Below are 22,459 nucleotides of genomic sequence, written 5' to 3'. Positions count from 1 at the left end.
AAAAATCATCATTATCCGCCCCTTCTCCCAGTTACCTGGGGTCGGCGCATGTTTTCTCCTTGCATACTCTTCTATCATATAACATTTCTTCGCTCACTTCCCACTTACCCATATCGTCTTTCACGCAATCCATCCATTTCTTCTTAGGTCTACTACTCTTCCTCTATATCCTTCCACATTCATAGTTAACATTTTCTTACCAACCTCATTTTCATCTCGTCTCATCACATGTCCAAACCATCCCAAACGCGCACTTCTCAGCTTCTCTGTCACAGATGCCACTTTCAGACTTCCTCTAACATATTCATTCCGTATTCTATCCATTCTCGTTACTCCACACATCCATCGGAACATTCGCATCTCTACTGCATGCAATCGCCTTTCATCCGATAATAATGAAATATTGATTAATAATGAAATGAATTTCATAATAATGAAAAAATATACATGTATTATTAAATTGAAAATTAGATGGTGGTTAGTTTCTATTTATTCATAACTTTGTGAATAGCGAGTCGTGGACCCTCCATGATTAAATGAAACTACTTTCAGGATTTAATCTCGCATCATTTATAGTCATTACGTTATTTCTGAGGTTTCAGTTTTCGTGGTTACAGAAGACTCAAGTGATTTATTTGTCGACATTTGCACTAACTACTACCAATACCATGACAATAAAAACGCGAAAGAAAATAGCCTAAAAATTGAGGTAATGTTGGAAGGACGACTGAAGATAAAACCCAAATAGATTCACACGAACACTACGTAATAGACGTAAAAACGTAACATAAATAGTATGTACTAGGCAAAATATCGATCAAAAACGTTGACAATGACCCTTCAAGGTTTCGCTCGCACATGTTAAGTTTTATCTTAGTGATGCTTAAATATGCAATTAAAAATCAAACGTTAAATAACTTAATTTAGTAGATATTTTTAGTTGTTGGAGAGAGAGATGTTATCTTGTTGAATATTTAAACATTGAGAAATCAGTTTCAATTACCGAATATCACTTTGAAAACGACATATTGGTCGGTCGAAACATACATGACGTGGATTAACAGGGAAGATAGGGATTAGATGAAATTGGAAAAAAAAAAAAATGAGCATAGGATTGGAGGAGACGTTAAGCCAGACGTCGGTTCAGATCCCAAAAATAAACAAACAAATTAGCTGTTAGAATAGTATTGTAAGTCTTAAACGGCCCCAGTAATAGTACTGGAATTAAAATAGTTCAAGTCTAATATTTTTAGTATCATCAAGTGATGATGATCAATTGATATTACATTTCAAGACACCGAAGAGTTCTCGTGGAAATAGCGCAGCGTATGGACTAGTCAAGAAAGTTTCGATCACAGAGGCAGTCGTTCCTGAACTAATTGTGACAAAATTGGCACAAATCCTTGGAGTCGTTGTGATCTAAAGGACACTCAGTGTGTTCGTATGGAGCGATGTGACAATGCCGCTGTTCAAAGCCCGCAGGCAAGCACCTATTTCTCTAAGTATACATATAGATCTGTATGTTTTTACCTAATGTATCTTTAACGGCCGTCTGGTGTAGTGGTAAGTGACATGGTCACTACACAAGGGGGTTGCGGGTTCGAATCCCGCCAAGGGAAGATATTTGTATGATAAATATAAATGTCTTTTCCAGGGTTATGGATGTATATTAAATATATGTATGTGTATAATAAAAATCTTACATTTATTTCCATTATCTGGTACCTGTAACACAAGTTCTTTACGAACTTATCACGGGACCAGTTAACGTGACGTGATTGTTAGTAAATATTTATTTATTTATTTATTTAATTAAGTTTACTTCATTCAAGTAGCTGAAAAAAGAATCTCTCTAGGGAAAACGGTTGCCTGGAAAAATCGCTTTCAGCAATAAGATCGCATGTCTCACATGACAGCACCCATGTTGAAATAAGACCTCCTGATGTGTACGGCTTGTCTTTTAAATTTTTGCGCTATAATAAATTTGGCCGAGATAAATAAAACATAAAACATTATAATTAATAAATAGTAAGACTTGATAAAATATGTGTATGTAGTGTAAAAAATTAAGAAAAGAGCCTTAAATACTAAACTGATCTATTTAATCTTTTTTTTATCCTATTGAAACTGGTAAGGTAAGAGCGAATTTATAAAATTGCTGTATTGTCATCGGCTCTTAATGTGTGTGGAATTTTTTAAGTAAATCAGACGTTATGAAATCGGTGAAAATCACGTTCAAAGATTCCATTATAAACAAACAAACATACATACCAATTTAATACTGTTCATAATTTTTTACTGGTGCTGGACGGATGTCTTGTGAATCCGCATGGGTAGGTTGGAGCCTCTGGGTCTGCGGAGGGACTTCGGTTCCCTCTGTATTTTGTACCGTATGTTCCATGGGGAGTGCTCTGAGGAATTGTTCGAGATGATACCAGCATCTCGTTTTTACCATCGCACCGCCCGCCACCGGAGTAGAGTTCATCCATACTACCTGGAGCCACTGCGGTCATCCACAGTGCGTTTCCAGAGATCTTTTTTGCCACGTACCATCCGGCTATGGAATGAGCTCCCCTCCACGGTGTTTCCCGAGCGCTATGACATGTCCTTCTTCAAACAAGGCTTATGGAGAGTATTAAGCGGTAGGCAGCGGCTTGGCTCTGCCCCTGGCATTGCTGAAGTCCATGGGCGACGGTAACCACTCACCATCAGGTGGGCCGTATGCCCGTCTGCCTACAAAGGCAATAAAAAAAAAAAAAAAAAAAAAGGTACCACCAACCTGCCTATTTCTGCCGTGAAACAGGAATGGTTTTGGTTTAAAGGGTGGGGCAGCTGTTGTAAAAACTGAGACCTTAGAACTCATATCCCAAGGTAGGTGGTGGCATTTTTGGTGGTGATTGTAGATGTCTATGATCTCTGGTAACCACTTAACATCAGGTGGGACGTAAATAATAAATAAAAATAATAATAAAAGCTTCTTAAAAACAAGCAAATCCATATACATGTATTTGTCTAGAAAACGAATGAAGACACACATTAAATATTCATAATAATCTGGTTTACGAGTCAAAAAACAAAAGCAATTAATATTTTTATTGAGACCTGACTCTCATCAATATGAAAATGTCGTTAGCATTGATCTTTCTTTATGTCATGATTATCCTACAGCTATCGCCATTAAAGTGTATGGAAATTTCCTTTTCTACTTTTAAACAGGACGTTACGAGATCGTAGCCGAAATTGAACTATCAGAAACAAAATAATAAGATCACACGTAAAATTTTACAATTAAATTATATTTATACATTCAACGAGCATTCGGAATGACGCCGGCGTTATGATTCTTGGAAAAACTCATACGAAACAAGAACCGGTGTCTCCCGAGCGCTATGACATGTCCTTCTTCAAACGAGGCTTGTGGAGAGTATTAAGCGGTAGGCAGCGGCTTGGCTCTGCCCCTGGCATTGCTGAAGTCCATGGGCGACGGTAACCACTCACCATCAATAAAAAAAAAGTGTACATATTGAACCTGACCACCAAAAACCCTTTAACGAAGCTTAAACCAACGAATGGGAGTCGATTTAGAAAGTCGTGGCATAGTAGTCAGGGTAACCAAGAATTAAATTATTATTGGTAAAGCGTATTATGAGCCCTCCCATAGACACAGCCCCCTGAGTTTCTCGCCGGGTCTTCTCAGTGGGTCGCGTTTCCGATCCGGTGGTTGATTCTGCCAAGCACTGCTCTTACTGGGGCCAGTGTTAGCAACACTCCCGGCTTAAACCCCGTGAGCTCACCTACACATTATGGCGAAGCTGAAATAGCCTCGCATAGGTAGGGAAAAAAAAAAAACCCACACAGTTGAGTACTATGGTTTTGCTTATTTCAGTCGAGAGGCAGTAATATGTTCGAATTTTAAGAGTGCGACAACCGTAATCCTATAGACAGTTCGACCTCATGTCACAAGGTGGACGGCGTTCATTCATAATCTATACATATAAATAAAATGAGAGTGTCTGTTTGTACTATTGAAATAAGCGCTTTTTGCTACATGCATATTATGATTATTACACGGTACATACACCAAAATAACATTTATTACAATTTTTGTCTGTCTGTCTGTTTGTTCCGGCTAATCTCTGGAACGGCTGGACCGATTTTGATGAGACTTTCGCTAATAGGTAGCTGATGATATAAAGAGTAACTTAGGCTACCTTTTTAAGACTAGTTTCGCCCCGCGGCGTCACCCGCAATTATTGTCGTACCGCGCGCAACATGGCGGGCTTCGCCTATCAATAATAAAATTTAATGTTTCCGAAGCAAAGCGAGGGCGGGCCGCTAGTATCTATATATGCTTAGATATTTCTATAACTACTTACAAAGAGATTACTTACGTGTAGGTGCTCGTATAAAATCATAAATTAACCCCAACGTGGCGATCGAATACTTAGATAAACTTTACACATATTGTAAAGGCTCTAGTGAAATATTCAGCTTTCTTAATTAAACAATATCTAATGGCGTGCTTAAGCTTTTTGGTAACAAAATAAATTAAAGTAATTTATACTCCATGTTTCGTTTTGATTAAAACGTCCAAATGAGATGTAAAGTCTGGTACGAGCAATTTTTCATTACTTTAATACTAATGAATAATAAGCACAAAAGTTAACGTTCGTCGCGAATCAGCTGCTATTTGCATTAGACCTTTCTCTGGATTATAATAATCCTCTTAATTTATTTTACCTCCAAATTAGAATTTTACATAACGATGTACACATTTATATGTATATATGAAAGCTTAGATTCACTTTAAATTTTGTGGTTGTTTAATTCGACACTAATTTTGTAGATTATTCTTGCTTTCTTATTAACAGCTATCGAAAATACATCAAAATCTATATATGTTTATTTGTTATAGAATACTTTATTTGTCGCTCGATATGCTGGTATATAATTTAAATCGAAAAACTCTCTTCCACATGCCACCACACATCCATATCATGACATCACCACAACATGATCACATAACGAAGTGGTCGTGGCTTAAAGGATAAGACGTCCGGTGCATTCGTATCTAGCGATGATGCACCGGTGTTCGAACCCCGCAGGCGGGTACCAATTTTTCTAATGAAATACGTACTCACCAAATGTTCACTATTGACTTCCACGGTGAAGGAATAACATCGTGTAATAAAAATCAAACCCGCAAAATTATAATTTGCGTAATCACTGGTGGTAGGACCTCTTGTGAGTCCGCACGGGTAGGTACCACCACCCCGCCTATTTCCGCCGTAAAGCAGTAATGCCTTTCGGTTCGAAGGGTTGGGTAGCCGTTGTAACTATACTGCGACCTTAGAACTTATATCTCGAGGTAGGTGGCGCATTTACGCTGTAGATGTCTATGGGCTCCAGTAACCACTTAACACCAGGTGGGCTGTGAGCTCGTCCATACAGTTAAGCAATAAAAAAATAAAAAAGTGAGGTCATGATATAGTAATTCAGACTCGCGGCACAAGGAAAACGAAGTAACTAAATGTAAAATATATATACATACTATAATTAAACTTAACTAATACTTAGTGATAGTAAAACTTATAGTACCTAAAAGTTAACCTGAATAAAATGTGATGAATTCATTGAATTAATATAATAATTTCCAAGGGAATTTATCTCCAATTCAGTTTGCAGCGAATGAGATGCTTATGATGATTAGCTGTGTTTGTTATCTCGTGTGATAAATGAAAATTTTATGATTGAAATGAAAATGATATTTTCTTAAATTATTTTGCGTCTGTACAGCAGACATCAAAATTTGAATTGAATGTCTTTCTTTTTCGTGTACACATTTCTCATGTGAATGTAGAATATTCAATTTGTCTTTTTAAAATATACTGTTTCATCTTCTTTCTTCACTTGAATATATTATTATATAAAAATGTACATACATTTGATATTAAATATAGAAGTGTATTTCGGATATCAAGAAAGAGTTATTATACCTCTTAATTTTATTTGTAAAGTATGTAGATAAGCACAGTAAAATATAAATTTAAGTTATTTGTTACACACACACACATACACAAGTTACAAAAGTAATTTAAATTGATTCAGAAACAAACACAATAGACAGTCTTATCGTTAAAAGAGATCTTTTCTAGACAGCCGTCGAGCACATAAAGGTTAATAAATTGGTCATAACAGGTAAGCTGCAGTGCTTAATGTAACTATGTAAGTTATTGTAAGAAGACCAAATACTTTAAATGTGCCTAAATGTTAATAAAACTTAATAAAATCATTAAAAATTAAATAACTAAAGTAGGGGAAAGTGGGGGAAACGCGAACGCTGGGTAATGCCGAATTCAATGGTTCTAATATGTTAGAAAGATATATCCTAATTTTATTTGCCGCCATTTCGGAGATCGCGCCACCACTGATGCCAGTCAATAACACGGGAGACGCGGACACACGTACTTAAAAAGGTATGCATTTTTCAATATTTTGTATGTTTTAGATGTAATTTTTTTGGTAAATTCAAGTTGATGTAACTTTATTTCTATATACAATAATAAATCAGCTTTTACATAGTGGAATAATCACATATTACTCAGCTAAATGATAATAATGTAGTAGGCAAAATAAATTTAACCAAAATTGTTTTTTGACCTTTAATTATTTTCGATTCCGCGGGGTAAAGACGAACACTCCATGTCGGGCAATCTCGAACATTCGCCGTTACCCCACTCCCGTTTATTAGTACCCCGTTCAACTTTTTTTTAAATATTATTACAGATGCCTTGTACTTACAAAAGAAAGACCGAACTGAAGTATAGTTTAGAAGATCTCAAAAAGGCTATAGACGATGTTAAAACCAAAAACTCTCCCCGCGTAAAGCAGCAGAAACATATAATGTTCCAAAAACCACTAATTTTGACCATCTAATGAAGGAAGTGTTAATACAGCCATGGTTGGATGAAAACCTTTATTTACAGACGATCAGGAAACGTAAGAAATCAAGAAGAAAACGGAAAGATGGCAAAAAAGGAACCCAAATAAAAAGACTGAAATGTAATGAGAGAACACCTTCAAACAAGAAGTATGAAATATTATTAAAGAATTTGAACAATATAAAAAAAGACTTTAGTGACTCTAGTCAAAATACGAAAAAAAAAGAAAAAGGCGAAAAAGAAAATAAAGACTACTTTTGTATTTTTTGTAGAGATAAATATATTGACCCTCCCGTTGAAGACTAGATTGTGTGCTATGTGTGCCAAAAATGGGCTCACGAGAGTTGTACTGACGGACAGTCAACATCGTTGGGTTTTAAATGTGATCTATGTCGTTAATAATGTTGGTTCGTAATCACCCCACTTGGTGTTCGTATTTACCCGACTGATGTCGGGCAAAGCCGAACACTAAGGGTTTTGTTTTTCTTTCATATTGTTGCAATTTATTAAAAAAATATAAATGATGATTAGTGAATAAGTTAGACAGATAAGTAAACTTTATTATAAAAAAAAATTCAAAAATCTGTGATTAAATTCCATTGTTTTATTTAAGTTTTCCCTTAGGTGTTCATATATCCCCCACTTTCCCCTACTTACTTAATAGTAATTTTGAAGTCGTCGTGGCCTAAAGGATAAGACGTCCAGGGCATTCGTATCTAGAATAGCGATGCACCGGTGTTCGAATTCGCAGGCGGGTACCAATTTTTCTAATGAAATACGTACTTAATAGCAAATGTTCACGATTGACTTCCACGGTGAAAGAACAACATCGTGCAATAAGAATCAAACCCACAAAATTATAATTTGCGTAATTACTGGTGGCAGGACCTCTTGTCAGTCCGCACCGGTAGATACCACCACCCCTCTTTTTTTTTTATGGTTGAAGTATTACTGGTGGCCCGGAGGCCTTTCCAGTTTCACCAGGACAGGTGGGCGAGCAAAGGCTCAGCCAGGAGGGGTGGGATTTGCTAATAGCTACCCGAGTGCCTCTGAAGGAGACCTAACAGCTCAAGAGTAGCTGCTTCGCGAATGAATCTACTACCGGATCGGAATCGCGACCCGCTGAGAAGATCCGGCGAGAAACTCAGCGAGCTGATTCATGGGTTAGGTTGCACGGCGAACTCTTTGTCGAGTTCGACGAGTACGGTTACCGAGGTCCCTAAGCCTGCTCCTAGTGTTAGAGCTGAAGGCGTCTAATGCAAAGCTTATTGGATCTGATGGATCCGTAAGGACGTGTCTAGGGCGTCGACGGTGACCAGCTCCTGTCTGATCAGGATTCAGGGAGTAGTCAGTGGCGGCAACCATAAGGCGATTATCATGACGCATACCTTATCGAAGTACCGTTCCGACGCTGACTTCATGTATTTCTGGATAGATTCGAGGCCCAGGTCGTCGTGTAGATCAACGTTCCTCACGAACCACGGAGTTCCGACGGCTAACCTGCAAAAGCGGGATTGTAGAGATTGGAGGGTGTCTATGTGTGTGCGGGCCGCGTGAGCGACCACCACACTTGCGTAAGTCATTACCCTTGTGCAAGTTTTGTAAAGTGTCACCTTGTTCCGAAGGGACATTTTACTCCGCTTACAGATCATGGGGTAGAGTCTACCAAGAATAAACGCAGCTCGGTCACGGACTGATTTTATATGCGGGCGGAATGTCATCGATGCATCCAGGGTAACGCCCAGGTACTTGACCTTTCTGGCCCAGGGTATGGGTTGTCTAAAGAGAGTAATCGGGGGTGTGAGAGTCGTCCTCCTAATCCGGGAGGAAATCCGTGTGGAGCTTCCCCTCTGAAATAGCACCGCAGTACTTTTCGCTGGGTTGATGTCTATGCGCCATTTTCGGAACCACTGTCCTAGGGATAGGGCTACGCTCTGAAGCTTCTTCGCGATTAGGGACTTATTTCTACTGGAATAGTAAACAGTCGTGTCGTCGGCGAATAAAGCTAAATGGGTCGGCGGCGACCGGGGAATATCGTTGAAGAATAAGCTAAATAGGAGGGGTGAGAGGACAGAGCCTAGCGGGACTCCAGCTGTGAGAGGTCGTGGGGAGGAGCGGGACCACCCCTCCTATTTCTGCCGTGAAACAGTAATGCGTTTCGGTTTGAAGGGCGGGGCAGCCCTTGTATCTATACTGAGATCTTAAAACTCATGTCTCAAGGTGGGTGGCGGCATTTACATTGTAGATGTCTATGGGCTCCAGTAACCACTTAACACCAGGTGGGACGTGAGCTCGTACACCCACTTAGAATAAAAAAGGTGTGTTATTTGATTAATTTGTTTTCCCACTTTTACGTTTTTATTTATTGTTTTCAATCTTGGTCACATACTCTCAAAGGCAAAGCAAAATTTCGAATTGTATTTTAAACCGATATAGATTATTATGCAGAAATCTATTATAGAGCTATAGATAGATTGATTATTAAACAAATATACGTCATAATCGTTATCATTATCATCATCGTCACGCCCACAGTCGTCCACGCTGGACATAGGTCTCTCCCAATCCACACCACTGAACCCGGTCTTCGGCCCTCCTCATCCACCTAAATATACTAAAATATAATAAATAAATAATTTAAAGTCTTTGATTATTATATACAAAAAAGACGATATGGGTAAAAGGGGAGTGAGCGAAGAAATGGTATATGATAGAAGAGTATGGAAGGAGAAAAAATGTTGCGCCGACCCCAGGTAACTGGGAGAAGGGTAGGATAATGATGATGATTATATACAAATAGCAAATTAAACTTATTCAATCCTAAATTCGAGCGTATTACTGTATAAATAATCTTATCCGGCAAGTCAAGGCAGCAGGTGCTACAACTTGCTCGCACACATTTTTCACTTTGTAACAGATCATTGACATTGAGAAATTGACAGAAACCAGACTAACCATACCGATCAGTTATGACTTACCCTCTTTTTTACAAGGAGATTAAACATGTCGGAAAGAAATGAAAAACATTCAGGTTGAAATGTCTTTTATTAATTTAACTAACTTCTTAATCTTCTTCTAATCTAAGATCGGCAAACAAGTTCACCGGCCATCTTATATTTACGAGAGCCCCCATAAATATCACAACGTGAATGTACGATTAATGAAGTTCTGGGCAGTATTCAAATCCTGAAAGGGTAGCTTCCATAAACCAGCCTATTTCTGCGTTGAGCAAGTCATGTATTCCATTTTAAAGTGTGAGTCCGCCTTTATACAAATAAAACTTATATTTCATGTCTCAAGGTCGATGACGGCATTCGGATTGTGATGTCTAAGGGGTTCTGGTAATCCAATAACATCAGGTGTGCTGTGAGCTCGTCCGACTATAGATGTAATTAAGAACCTTCTTGAAACAAAGCGGAATTGTGAAGTACGTGTATCAGTCTTTGTAGACAGCGACTTGGCTCTGCCCCTGGCATTGCTGAGGTCCTTGGGTGACTGTAACCACTCACCATCAGGTGGGTCGTACGTTCGTCTGCATACAAGGGCAATAAAAAAAAAATTGTAACGTCTTAAATTACTTTTAGGTACTTCAATAGTTAGAACTACAAAATATAGTTTACAATTGGAAACTTAATGAAAATATGTTAATCAGTAGTTAATATGTAGACTATATGTATAGCATCGACAATAAATATATGTCAATTTTTTATGTCGCGTTCATAGATTGTACACTAATATCATAGACCTATATAGTATTCATACTTCAGTGACTAATATACATATGTCACTAGACACTACGTCAAACCAGACACACTTCTTCATAGATTATACACTTAAACTTCTTCATTTATAATTATCAAAAAAAAAATTATTAGTCAAAATATTCATAGTGGTCCATGTATTATTAATATTCAATGTAAACAATTTAAGATGTCAGATATACGAAATTATCTAATGGAAATTTATTACTTAATTTGAAGCTCGTATCACGTTTACAAATTTTGAACAATCTTCGTTCTCTTCGTAATCATATCACAAGCTTTAAGCAAAGTAAGTGTTTCATTAAAACTTCAAATATTTAATTTTCAAAAGATATTTGAGTGTCTTTTGTAGCCGCTTTTACGAGATAATAATTATAAACATGAAAAATGATGGCGAAATCTTATCGAATGGGATGTCAATCAACGAAGTAATTGCGACGCAGATCGTAGATAAAAGCATTACGACGCGGGTCATCGCATGAGCCTAGCGACTGGCAGGGCATAGACAAATTTACATTTTAATTGTAAACGTCATGTTTTTGGTGTCCTCTATTCTGGTGGATAGGCTTTAGCAACTGTCTGGAAAATCACGGCCTTGCTCGTGCTGTCCAATCATGTGTGTGACGAGCTCTTAATGGGTTATTGTAATTCGGGACGCACATTGACATCGCTCGTTTCTACGGGAACCTTGCAATAATTAGTGCTAACGCAGTCTTAAAATCTTTATTTCAGACCAATTGAAAACAAAATATATGTGCACATAAATACTAAAATACGCACATCTTTCAACAACATCTATTTCATTGTTATTGATCGAAGGCAACTCTCCGTCGGATAAATAACCAAAGCCATAGGTAAAAAGTAATAAGTGTTTCTTGATTCCATTACACTAATTCAGATTTTTCTGTAGTGCATTAATTTCCAGAGATGCCCGAATAAACAATACGAGATCATTTTGCAACTTATCTGTTCTGGAATCAACAGCTTTTCACATTAGTTTTCGAACGCATTAAAAATTTATGTTTAAAAAGAGTCCTTAGCGTTTGGCTTAACTATATCCCTAGCACTGTCCTGCTTGTAGGGCATAATGAAAGCCCGCCCCCGTACTGGTTTTTCTGCCAAAAAATACCGATCCTACAAGTCTGAGGGGTGCGATAACGGCTTCTCAATAATTTAATACATCCCCCCCGTGTGTCAAGGCGGCAGCATTCACGGTGTGAAGTCCTTAGGCTTCACTCAACACCTATTTCAAAGACATTTAAAACAAACCGAATTATAATCCAGGCCCGTATTTGTCCATCTATACCTAAAGGCAATTAAAAAAACCTGTGTGATGATAAATTAAATGTGATGATGGAAATGCTGCTAGTTTTTTAGTCTATTCAAATTATTACATTACATTACCGGAGCTATAGCTATCCCATCGTGCAACACTACCTTCTATATCTAGTTAGGCTACATGATGGAGAGAGCGTGGAGAAGGAAAAGGAAAGGAGAAGAGAAGCATCTTTGACGTAACAGAACAGAATAGAGATAGAGGTCCTAACACATACCGAACTGTTAGTGTTTCGTACAACACAAGTGCCGCTTGCCGAAATTAGCAGATTATCTTTGCTAAAAGTCGATGTACAATATTCATTGCTGGGTACTGTACATAGGAGGTTTCGGGTTTTATTTTTATTTCGAGATTTTTTTCCTTGGTCCCGGTACGAATCTGTGAACATTTGATACATCTTTGAATTGTTTTGTATTAAAATGTTGCTCAAAAGATTTGTCTTATCTTTAACCACCACAATATTCAAGCGTCAGTCAGGGTCGATGCAGAGTTTACCAATTTTACTTACAATTAGAAGTTTTTTCTTTCTATTCCATAGTGTTGATAAAAACAAATTTCTACCATACTATTTCCTACAAATCAGCCGCACGTTCACCTGTCTTTCAAAGCAATAAAAGAGGACGTGCAACAAACAGCCCTTGGAGTGTAACATATTATTAATACTTATCTTTTCAGAGAACCGCTCGTAATCGCAAAATAAAGGGAATCTTCCTATGTCGCTGTTTATATTTTGGAAAAACGCAATATTACTTTAAAAAATATTCGACTTCACGAAAATGCCAATCATAAAATAAACAAAACTTATTATATATTTTATTGAAGTACTGTTAGCAACATGACAAAATTTAATTAAGCGCAATATAGTAGATATAAATAGAATCTAATGATTAAATATAAAATTATTAAAACATTAAAAAATAATTTAAAAAAAAGTTATTAAAAAATGTAAAACATAAAAATACACTATAAAACTTTCTCAATTTCAACATTAACAATATTTTTTACCATTTATTTATTTTAGTCCGATTTCATTTCGATACTTTAGTCCATTTCGTCCATTTAGTCCATTTCCATAAACTCTTTTGAATAGCTATGGCCTGTGGCAGTGTTATTTTTGCGAGTTTAAATAAACCCACAAAATCTATTCACCGTTTAATAGAATATCATAACATACTATTCACAGCCTTAAGGTAAGATTAGGACAAAAACTCATTTTAAATCGCTCTTAAAACCACGTCCACAAATCGACCATAATCACATAAAAAATCTAATCATTTCCCGGTTGGTGTTTATTAAGAACACTAAGACTCGCTTATAGCTACTAAACTAAAAAAAACAAAAGAAAGCACTTGACAAACCGAGCAGAAAATGGTACTTCTATCTTTGCCTATTTTTATATCGATATCTATGCCGGTAGTTTGTTTAAAATTTATTCGTTCCCCGCCTGAATGAGAATTTATATATATTATAATATATAAGAATATAATTGATCACTGAATTTCTCGACGAATCGGCCAACACGAACTAATGAAAGCATACCGTAGAATTTTTGCACATTAGCGTGTCTCTAATCATTCAACGATACACCAATTTACCAATAGGTAACTATATAACTGCATAAATTTTAACGAACAACTTTTTCTTTCAGTTTGCTGCTTGCTTATTATTCTACATAATATGTAAAATGAAGTCTATATTTGAAACGTGCAAGAAGTAAAGATTACCTACAATATTTCTTCAAATTTACGGATATATAATAAAACTCAAAAATTAATAGTCAAAGTTTTAGAATCAACAATAGTACCTACAATTAATCTTCAGGAAAGCACATTTTTATACCCATACTTTACTTCGGAAACAAACTATTATTTACAATGCGTGGAAAATCTAGTATAAAAATATTATTTAGTGCAGACGGAATCAAGCAAGTGTACCAGAGCCACAGTATGTTGCTGTACACCGTTTTAACTTTCCTTATTGTTTTTGTTATTTATATTTCGACCAAAGACTGGAAAGGCTTTACTTGCCCAGAAGAAGTGGATTTGGGATCGATAGGAGTTTCTTCGCGTTCACGTCGTCGAAAACGAACTTATCTTCATAGACATTACTGAAGTATCTACCGCTTTAAATTTTCAACTTGAATAAACTTATTAATCCTTTAAAATAATCTTCTTTTATTGCTATTTAATTATGTTTTACTAAGATTAGTTCTCGCTATAGCAACTGACTCAAAATTTATCCCCAGATTGAGATCATCCAGCTCCCCCCTTACCGCTGTTAGATTGGCAAAACAAGCTTTAGTATTTCTTTTGATTTGAACACTGGTCGTCGCAAGTCCAAACAAGAAGCCCCTCTGTATCAAAAGATCACCGGCCTTTACTGGACACCTAGCCAAATGTTTTGTACAAAACATCCTATGTTTGTTCACATTTTTGTACGGTATCTTAAAATATTTATCAGTTAGGGAGACAAGCTGCCTGGTTAACGTCCAACCAACGTTTGAAGACCTCCCAATAATCTGCACCTTTGATTTCCAATCCAAAGTCGATCCAATGCGAATAGGTACTGCGCATTCAGCCGTATTTTCCTGGCTCGATAATAGCACTAGCCTCTTGGATACTATGCCATCATGTTTGACATAATCTATAATTTCCAGAAGAAAACCTTTCTTGCAGCGAGAACTGAAAATAATATATATTTTAGTACGGGTATAAAATAATGAAAATATAATATATTGCAGCTTGCAAGTTGTATTGATAACAAGAATGTGTCCCCGCTTTCATTCGCACAAATCAGAGATTTTTAGACGAATTCATAACCCATATTATTATGATGCTAAACACCACAAAAGCCCCCAAACATAACGTGAACTTTGTTGACACCTTTATACATAAGACTGAAGTCTAAATTGCATTGGTACAACCCACTGTCATAATCAAAGGGCAAGGGTGGAATTGCTTTGCAAGGATTTTCCCGTGCATTTCTAAGAGATTAGAAATTACCTACGACGTAGAAAAATAGGCGTGGATATTTCTACTAGGGACGGATGATGGAGAATAGAGATATTCATAACCACTTTTTGGGTTTTTAGCTAGACAAGCTTATCGTAGCCGGAGCAGATTAGATACAAAAAGTGTATATACCAGAAGGTTTCCTGAATAATTAATAGATAAATGTAATACAACAGATTTGGAGTGTACGTCGATACTATCAAAAATACTGAATACTAGAAATCGAAGAACTCTTGTCCATCCGTTCTTACTTACTTAGCATTGCTTCCCATGTAGGCCAAAATCGGACCGTTTTGTACGCAAACTCCACTTGCTAAGACAGAAGTCTGGCTAACCACCGCTCCGACACATATTAATTTCTTCGACGATAACGAATGTATTCTTGCGACAAATGGATACTCATTTAATTTGATTCTAAAGCAGTTTATTTCACTGTTTAAGTTCGTAGCAGAATTGAAGCTTCGATAATGCATTACGAAGTTATTAATGACACAGGCCATAGTAGCTGTAAATATTGCAATTAATAAAGCTACAAGACAAACTTTGCTTTTTATTGAACGATCGTCCCATGGTCTGTTAATGAAATTATATTTATATTCAGGCTCCAAATCGTTATCGTTTTCAATAACTTTATTATCATCAATAATTTCCTCCATGTTAAAAGAACATTCTTCAATTTAAAATCTATTAGGCACGCGTCATCATTGAAAACGTAAATTCAGCTTGTATCACATGTAGCACATGTACATGTCTTGTTAATTTATTTACGTACTCGACCTAAGAGGTGCATTACGTAATGTACGAGAATCGGGATAGAGTGAAAATATATATATTTGTTTACCTACATAAAATATCTCTTGAAAAAAAAAAGCATCATTCGATACGATAACACCAAAAGTATGGCGACAATAGTTTAAGAATAAATAATAGTTTTAAACCGTATGTATAATATAGTATCAGCTTTAAATAATAAACGTATTGCTTTAAATAAATAAATAAACACGCCTTTGTATATATACCTACAAACTAAAACGAAGAAGCTTGCGTTGTTTTCTACTGTAATTTGAAAATATAATAGCAAAAACAAGAACAACACCAAATGTAACAAATAGTTCATAGCTGTTTAGATAAGCACACTTTTTAAAGACAAATTCGTCATTCGCGATAGTAATTTAAATTACTCTTACAGGTAACTAAACGCTCTTAATCTTTAGGTCGGATTAAAACATTACGAAAAAGATAGAAATTTATAAAATTATTGTATTGTCGTACATTTGTAAAACTAGGAGCAGCCATAGGTATCTTAGTAACTTTACTTAACTTAAGTTAAGTAGATATAAGTTCTAAAAATTATATCTCAAGGTGGGTGAAGCGTTTACGTTGTAAATGTCTATGGGCTCCGGTAACCACTTAACACCAGGTGGGCTGTGAGCTCGTCCACCCATCTAAGCAATAAAAAAAATCCTAACTCCTGAGATATTTTGAAACGAAACCAAACCCATAACATCAGCCTGCTGAGTTTCTCTCCTGATCTCCGCACCGAATCGCGATGTCGATCCGGTAGTAGATACATTCGCGAAGCAGCTGCCCTTGAGCTGATGCGTCTCCTTCATGGGCGCTCGGACAGCTGTTAGCATACTCCACCCCTCTCGGCTACGCCTGTGCTCGCACATACCTGTACTGATGAAACTGGCAAGATCTCGAGTCACCAGTAACCTTAAAAAAAAACAAAATTGATCTCACATAAATTAAGTTTAATTCATTCTGCGCCATTTTACATTTCATTGAGCTTATTATGTCTGATAATAATCGAGGGTTTAGTTACAATCAACGCTAGCGTTAAAAAAATTATTAAAAGCCGATTGCTTCATTAAATGGGGAAGTAAACGGAAAATTTAATTTAAGGTTCATTGTAGCTGGCTGCTTAAGTGAACGAAGAATACAATATCTTTAAAGAAAATTACGATTTTTTGGCGAGAACGCAAGGAGCTAATTTGTTAATTTAGTATTGCTTCAGGTTTAAATATGTCATAGCGGTGGTTTATTAACTGTTTAATATCTGTGAAATTGCACAAATGTGGGACACTGAAACAAAGCCGCGGGAAGTAGCATCTCGTAATCTTCCAAAAAGTCCACCATTAAGTGTCAGTAAATAGCCAGTATTTTACTGAGACTATATTTCATCCCAAATAATCAAGTTTCGTTTAATTGCATCTCAAATTATTAACGACTTAAATACGAAATTCAGTTCATTTCGGTTCATAAAAAAGGTTTCATAAAACAGAACATACATAAAATTTGGCCGTATGATATGATATTTATGCCTTTCCAGTTGGAAAAAAGGAATTACTGCAACAAAAAAATGACTTGTTTGACATTTTAACCATTTGACACTTGACAATTAAAGTTAAATACGGTATCACAACATACAACACCAAAACATAACCTCCAAGATTGCAATGTATAATGTAACCATTGATGTATTACTATAATGTATAGTATATATCAATGAATGTAACTAATGAAAATATTGATGAAAAAAGGATAGATTGTTAAATAAACACAACGACAAACGAAAATGCCAACGATAATTTTGCTTGATGTGTCTTTATCGATGTCAAGACCAGTCATCAGTTCGGATTCAATTGAAAATCACACAAGATCTTCAATAGCTGTCGCGGCAATAAATTCATTTTTAGATTACTTAAGCGTTCATGCCAAATTAGAGTACGTTGCGTTAGTGTCGTTTTCATCAGTTCACGATGGTAAGCTTTTATGTTCATACAACACCATCATTCACACGTCCCAGTTTAAGACAGAAACCTTTAAACATACATACATACCGTATCATTCATAACCACAATAATCCATATGCATACTTTTTTCTTCCTCTATCCCGTAATGCATACATGTCTTAACTAACATATTTTAGTTAGACTATATTTACAATTCAACTTCATTCATTTCAAATTAACTTCCGTGTTCCATCACTCTTCCTCTCCTAGAAACTAGAATCCATTTAAATTATTCTTCTTTCTTGAAGTTGCTAATAATATAAAAAAAAAAATATATGATTTTTTTTAAATTTCAATAAAGAATTTTCAATAAATTACAGTTGCTGTACCATTCACAAGAGACTTTGACAGTATTAGAACTAAACTGCCGCAGATAGAAGAAGGTGACAAAACATGTATCGACTCAGCATTACTAGGAGTGAATCAGCTCGTGATGAATGAATGGGGACACCAAACACCTATACAAATTATTTTGGTATTATTTTACTGTAACATTAATAGATGTAAGTTATGTTAGCTATGAGAAGATGCATTAAACCATGTTCATTTTGCTCATATCAAAAATCATTTCCGAGTTTCAACAAAACAACAGCAGCTACAGGATAATTTAGTTTCACCATGAAATTGTAAATCCTCAAAACAGACTCAATAATGCTTATCACTTAATTAATTTGTTTGGTCCATTAAAATAATTTATTAAAACAATATTTCCTATAAGCAAAAGCATATACATTAAAAAGTAACGCTTTTAAGATCAAATTTCAGATCGTTATATATAATCAAGATCTGAATTTTGATCCATTTGGTTATATGACATTTCAATACAAAGCAATTTGTGCCATATAGTTAATTTTATTAGTTTAATGTTAAAAACATAATAAAATAAATGGACAAATTTAAGTTTTATTTTAAATCTACAGATAACTGATGGAAGCAGTGGAGTTGGTGCTATTGGAAGGAACAGAATAATTCAATCATTACCTCTACCTACATTATATCCTGTCAAAATACATATATTACCGATAGTATCACCACATGATCCCTGTTTACAACATGGTAAATTTAAAAAAATTGCATAACGTCAAAAACTCTGGTTTCATTTTTTTTAATCAGCCATGTTGTTCAGTTCTGTTTTAGAGAAAGTAATGGTTATCTTACATAATCCTATCATGTAAATTGAAATTCATGGCTGCTTTAAATGAATACACACAGACTTATCATATAGTTTGTCCAAACTACCAACTATTTTCAATTATTTTTACTTAGTTTCTAACTCTAGATTACTTAATACACAGCAGTTATGTATTCCAGCTTAAGTTGTGGGACAGTATTTATACAATAAATTTGAAACTGTCTTAACTCAAAGTCCTGTTTCAAAGAAGGTTGTTGTTAACATTCTTACTATGGGATTGGGTAACCGCATATAACACCTGTAAGCTAATTAACACATTAAGACTCAATTAAATGAAAAGGCTTATAAATGATCAATCAATTAACGAAAACACAAAATTCAACCATTGTAAAAATCCTATTGATTCTGTCGAAGAGGTTGTTCTTTTTTTGAAAACACCAGATTTGGCATGAATGACGAAAACAACCTCATCTAAATTAAGGATAAAGAAATACATAACAATTAAATGTATATTAATTACAGCTATGCCTTTATATCAGAAAATTATTGATCAGGCTACTGTCACTGCAAACAATTCCAATGGAACTATTTCCCGTGGCTCCATATACTGTCCAGAACAACTCTCAGTGTCTAGTGTAAGTATTGACACTAATGCTATTTAATAAATTAATGAATTCAGACCATTAACTTAGGCAACAAAACTAATCCAGAAAATGAAAACGTAACCTAACTTATTCTAACCAAAAAGGAGGCACAGAGAACCATTCAATGTATATTTAATGTTCAGGTGATAGCTGCTATGACTCGTCTATGTGAGCAGCACTACCAAGAGTTCTGGTGTTCTCTCAAATGTGGTCAACTAGAAGCCCGCGTTCAGTTGTTCCCTGCACCGCAAACTGTCTCGCATGAAAGCCTAACAGCCACATACACTCTATCCAATCAGTTGCATATCATTGGATTTGTACAGCAACAAGACCTCGGTAAGTGGAAGTAGTTTTTTATGAAGCTCTAATATTAATAGTATATAGTAATTTTCGACATTAATATTTTTACAGGCACACCTATTGCCATAAGCAAACATCTTGTAATACCGCAAGCCCAAATAAATAATAATACCTCTGGTAGAGAAAACTACGGATCTAAAACTCCCACTAAGGCATGTTTAAATCAGAATTATTTTAATAACTGAAACCACAATCAGGAAGATATTAAAGCTTTATTTTGCAGGATGGATCTACTACTGAAAATATTACGACAGAGGAAGAAATGTCAGATCCCAGCAAGATTCCCAATTTTTGCGTATTACTACATGGAGCTCTTAAGGTAAATGAAAACAAAAATTATATATAAGATAGATAGATAGATAGTAAGTCATATTGAAGGGAAAATATCACGTCTGTGATTTACCCGTTCGTCAAATCGATAGCATCACAGTCCAACATGCCTATACCTGAAGGACTAAAGAATATTGAAGATAAAGGCATGGAGATTTTTGTTTATTGCTGACATAGGTGAAGTAGCTTACAGCCCACCAGTGGTCACTGGAGCTCATAGACATCTACAACGTAAATACCGCCATCCACCTTCAGATATGAATTCTCAGGTTTCAGTATAGTTACAATGGCTGCCCCACTCTTCAACCTGAAACGCATTACTGCTTTACGGCAGAAATAGGTAGGGTGGTGGTACCTACCCGTGCGGACTCACAAGAGGCCCTACCACCAGTAATTACACAAATTATAATTTTGCGGATATGTTTTTAATTACACTATGTTATTCCTTCATCGTGGAAGTCAATCTGGGAAATATTAAGTACGTATTTTATTAGAAAAATTGGTACTCGCCTGCGGGGTTCGAACACCGGTGCGTCACTAGATACGAATGCACCGGACGTCTTATCCTTTAGGCCACGACGACTTCGAATTGTACAAAGGTTTGTCAGAGAACAGTGTTGAAACTAAATACAATCTTCAAAAATGAAGATACTCAAGAAGAAAAAGTAATGAAGGAACTTAAAGATAATTGGTATTGTCGTTTGTCAAGATTAGATTGTTTTAGGTGGAAGGTATGTCAGCGATAATACTGCTTGGGACGGAATGGTGGGGAACACTTTCCGCGTGGTGTGAAGCATCCAGAGCACGGCGCTCCTGCTTGCTCCTAAGTGTTCTGAAACCGGGAGTCTCTGCTGCACCTTGGCTCGGCCCTCTTGACCAACTGGGACCCCCTGAAGAAGGAAGTGCGCCAAGTAATCCCATGAAACACATTATTAAATTGTGACTTTTAATGATACTGATGCTAAAAATTACCAATTGTGCTTCGCGCAGTTTTGTTTACTACATAATACATACATAAATTAAATTTACATAAACTTAAATATTCCCTGTGATCACAATTTGAAGGTAAATAAAAAAACTAAAAAACCATATTAACTGATTGAGTTCGAAACTAAATTATTTCTTAAACTTTAGTCCTTTATCTAGTCTGAGTAATATCCATTGTTAAGTTTAACTCAAAAAACTATTTTTAGCTGAAGTATTTCCTGTCCGAGCATGGCGCTCTTATAGTGGCGGTGGAGGATCTGGTAGCACTTGGGCAAGACCGCACGCACTACTTGCTGACGTACAAAAAGTTTTACGCCATGCACGTAAACTTCCAGATAAAACGCAACATCTTTACAAGGTTTGATGAGGCTTTTATTATAAGATCTCTTTCTCTCACACCAAATGATTTGATTTGCAGTGATTGTAAAATTGAAATTATTATTTTGCAGGAACTAAATCGGCTGCGACGTTCAGCGATATCTCTCGGTTTTTCTGAACTTCTGACGTGCGTGAGTACTGCATTAGAGCGGGAGTGTTCTGCATTGCCATCTAATGCACCACCTGAATGCGCATTACAGTTGGCACATGCTATTGCTGCGCTACGGGATCCAAGAACAGCCTTCGATATCAAACACACCTTACAACCAATTGCCGCTAACATCACGTTAACGTCGATGTCCCATTGATGTCATAGTTGAGAATAAATTTTTTTTTGGTCGAAAACCGACTAATTTGTTTTTATTAAAGGGGCCTAAGATTTGTAGTACCTCGGTCATTGATTAGTGATTAGGCGTCTGGATAAGAAAATAGGGAAGAATGCATTTAACAAGAATTTGACTAAAAACGATTTATTCAATTTATCGGATGTGAGTTTGTTTTCCATTCCATTCTCACCTAAGGGCATGCTAATATTCGTATCTCTAATTGCAAAGTATTTAACTGTTTTTCTCTCGGTAAACACTTATTTTATTGTGTGATGTTGTACGTTTCTTCTCGGGTTGCACAAAATGTTCATTGAACTCTCGGTAAACCTTCACCATTTAATGAGAAGCTATTTCGTTTCATCTCATGTTAGATTTAGTTGATACGGTAGTTAGTATTATGTCATCTCACTTTATTCCAAATCATAATCGACTTCAATTTATTTCGATCTAGGTTACTT

At 36.1% G+C, this 22,459-nt stretch overlaps 2 protein-coding genes and 2 long non-coding RNA genes across 4 annotated transcripts; 3 read left to right on the top strand and 1 right to left on the bottom strand.

The window, feature by feature from the left end:
• Positions 1-6,312: 6,312 nt before the first annotated feature.
• Positions 6,313-7,535, top strand: LOC119629602 (uncharacterized). Its single transcript, XR_005245563.2, has 2 exons — positions 6,313-6,476; positions 6,787-7,535. It is a non-coding gene; the product is annotated as an uncharacterized LOC119629602 (long non-coding RNA).
• A 2,441-nt stretch (positions 7,536-9,976) lies between these two features.
• LOC105842026 (uncharacterized) lies at positions 9,977-14,205 on the top strand. The gene is made up of 3 exons (XR_001139839.3): positions 9,977-10,991; positions 11,435-11,556; positions 13,687-14,205. It is a non-coding gene; the product is annotated as an uncharacterized LOC105842026 (long non-coding RNA).
• Positions 12,825-16,998, bottom strand: LOC101741253 (uncharacterized). Its single transcript, XM_004928408.5, has 2 exons — positions 15,305-16,998; positions 12,825-14,719 (listed from the first exon to the last, which is right to left on the bottom strand). Exons 1-2 carry the CDS (start codon positions 15,703-15,705, stop codon positions 14,227-14,229), a joined length of 894 nt encoding a protein of 297 aa, XP_004928465.2. The 5' UTR covers positions 15,706-16,998; the 3' UTR covers positions 12,825-14,226.
• Positions 16,999-17,426: 428 nt separating this feature from the next.
• Positions 17,427-22,024, top strand: LOC101741492 (integrator complex subunit 14). Its single transcript, XM_004928409.3, has 10 exons — positions 17,427-17,814; positions 18,165-18,319; positions 18,765-18,900; positions 19,499-19,611; positions 19,764-19,956; positions 20,032-20,132; positions 20,204-20,299; positions 21,035-21,221; positions 21,504-21,655; positions 21,747-22,024. Exons 1-10 carry the CDS (start codon positions 17,628-17,630, stop codon positions 21,981-21,983), a joined length of 1,557 nt encoding a protein of 518 aa, XP_004928466.1. The 5' UTR covers positions 17,427-17,627; the 3' UTR covers positions 21,984-22,024.
• Positions 22,025-22,459: the final 435 nt, after the last annotated feature.

Source organism: Bombyx mori, chromosome 15 (genome assembly GCF_030269925.1).
Source record: "Bombyx mori chromosome 15, ASM3026992v2".
In the NCBI taxonomy this organism is placed as follows: Eukaryota; Metazoa; Arthropoda; class Insecta; order Lepidoptera; family Bombycidae; genus Bombyx; species Bombyx mori.
This window is presented reverse-complemented; position numbering and strand designations above follow the sequence as displayed.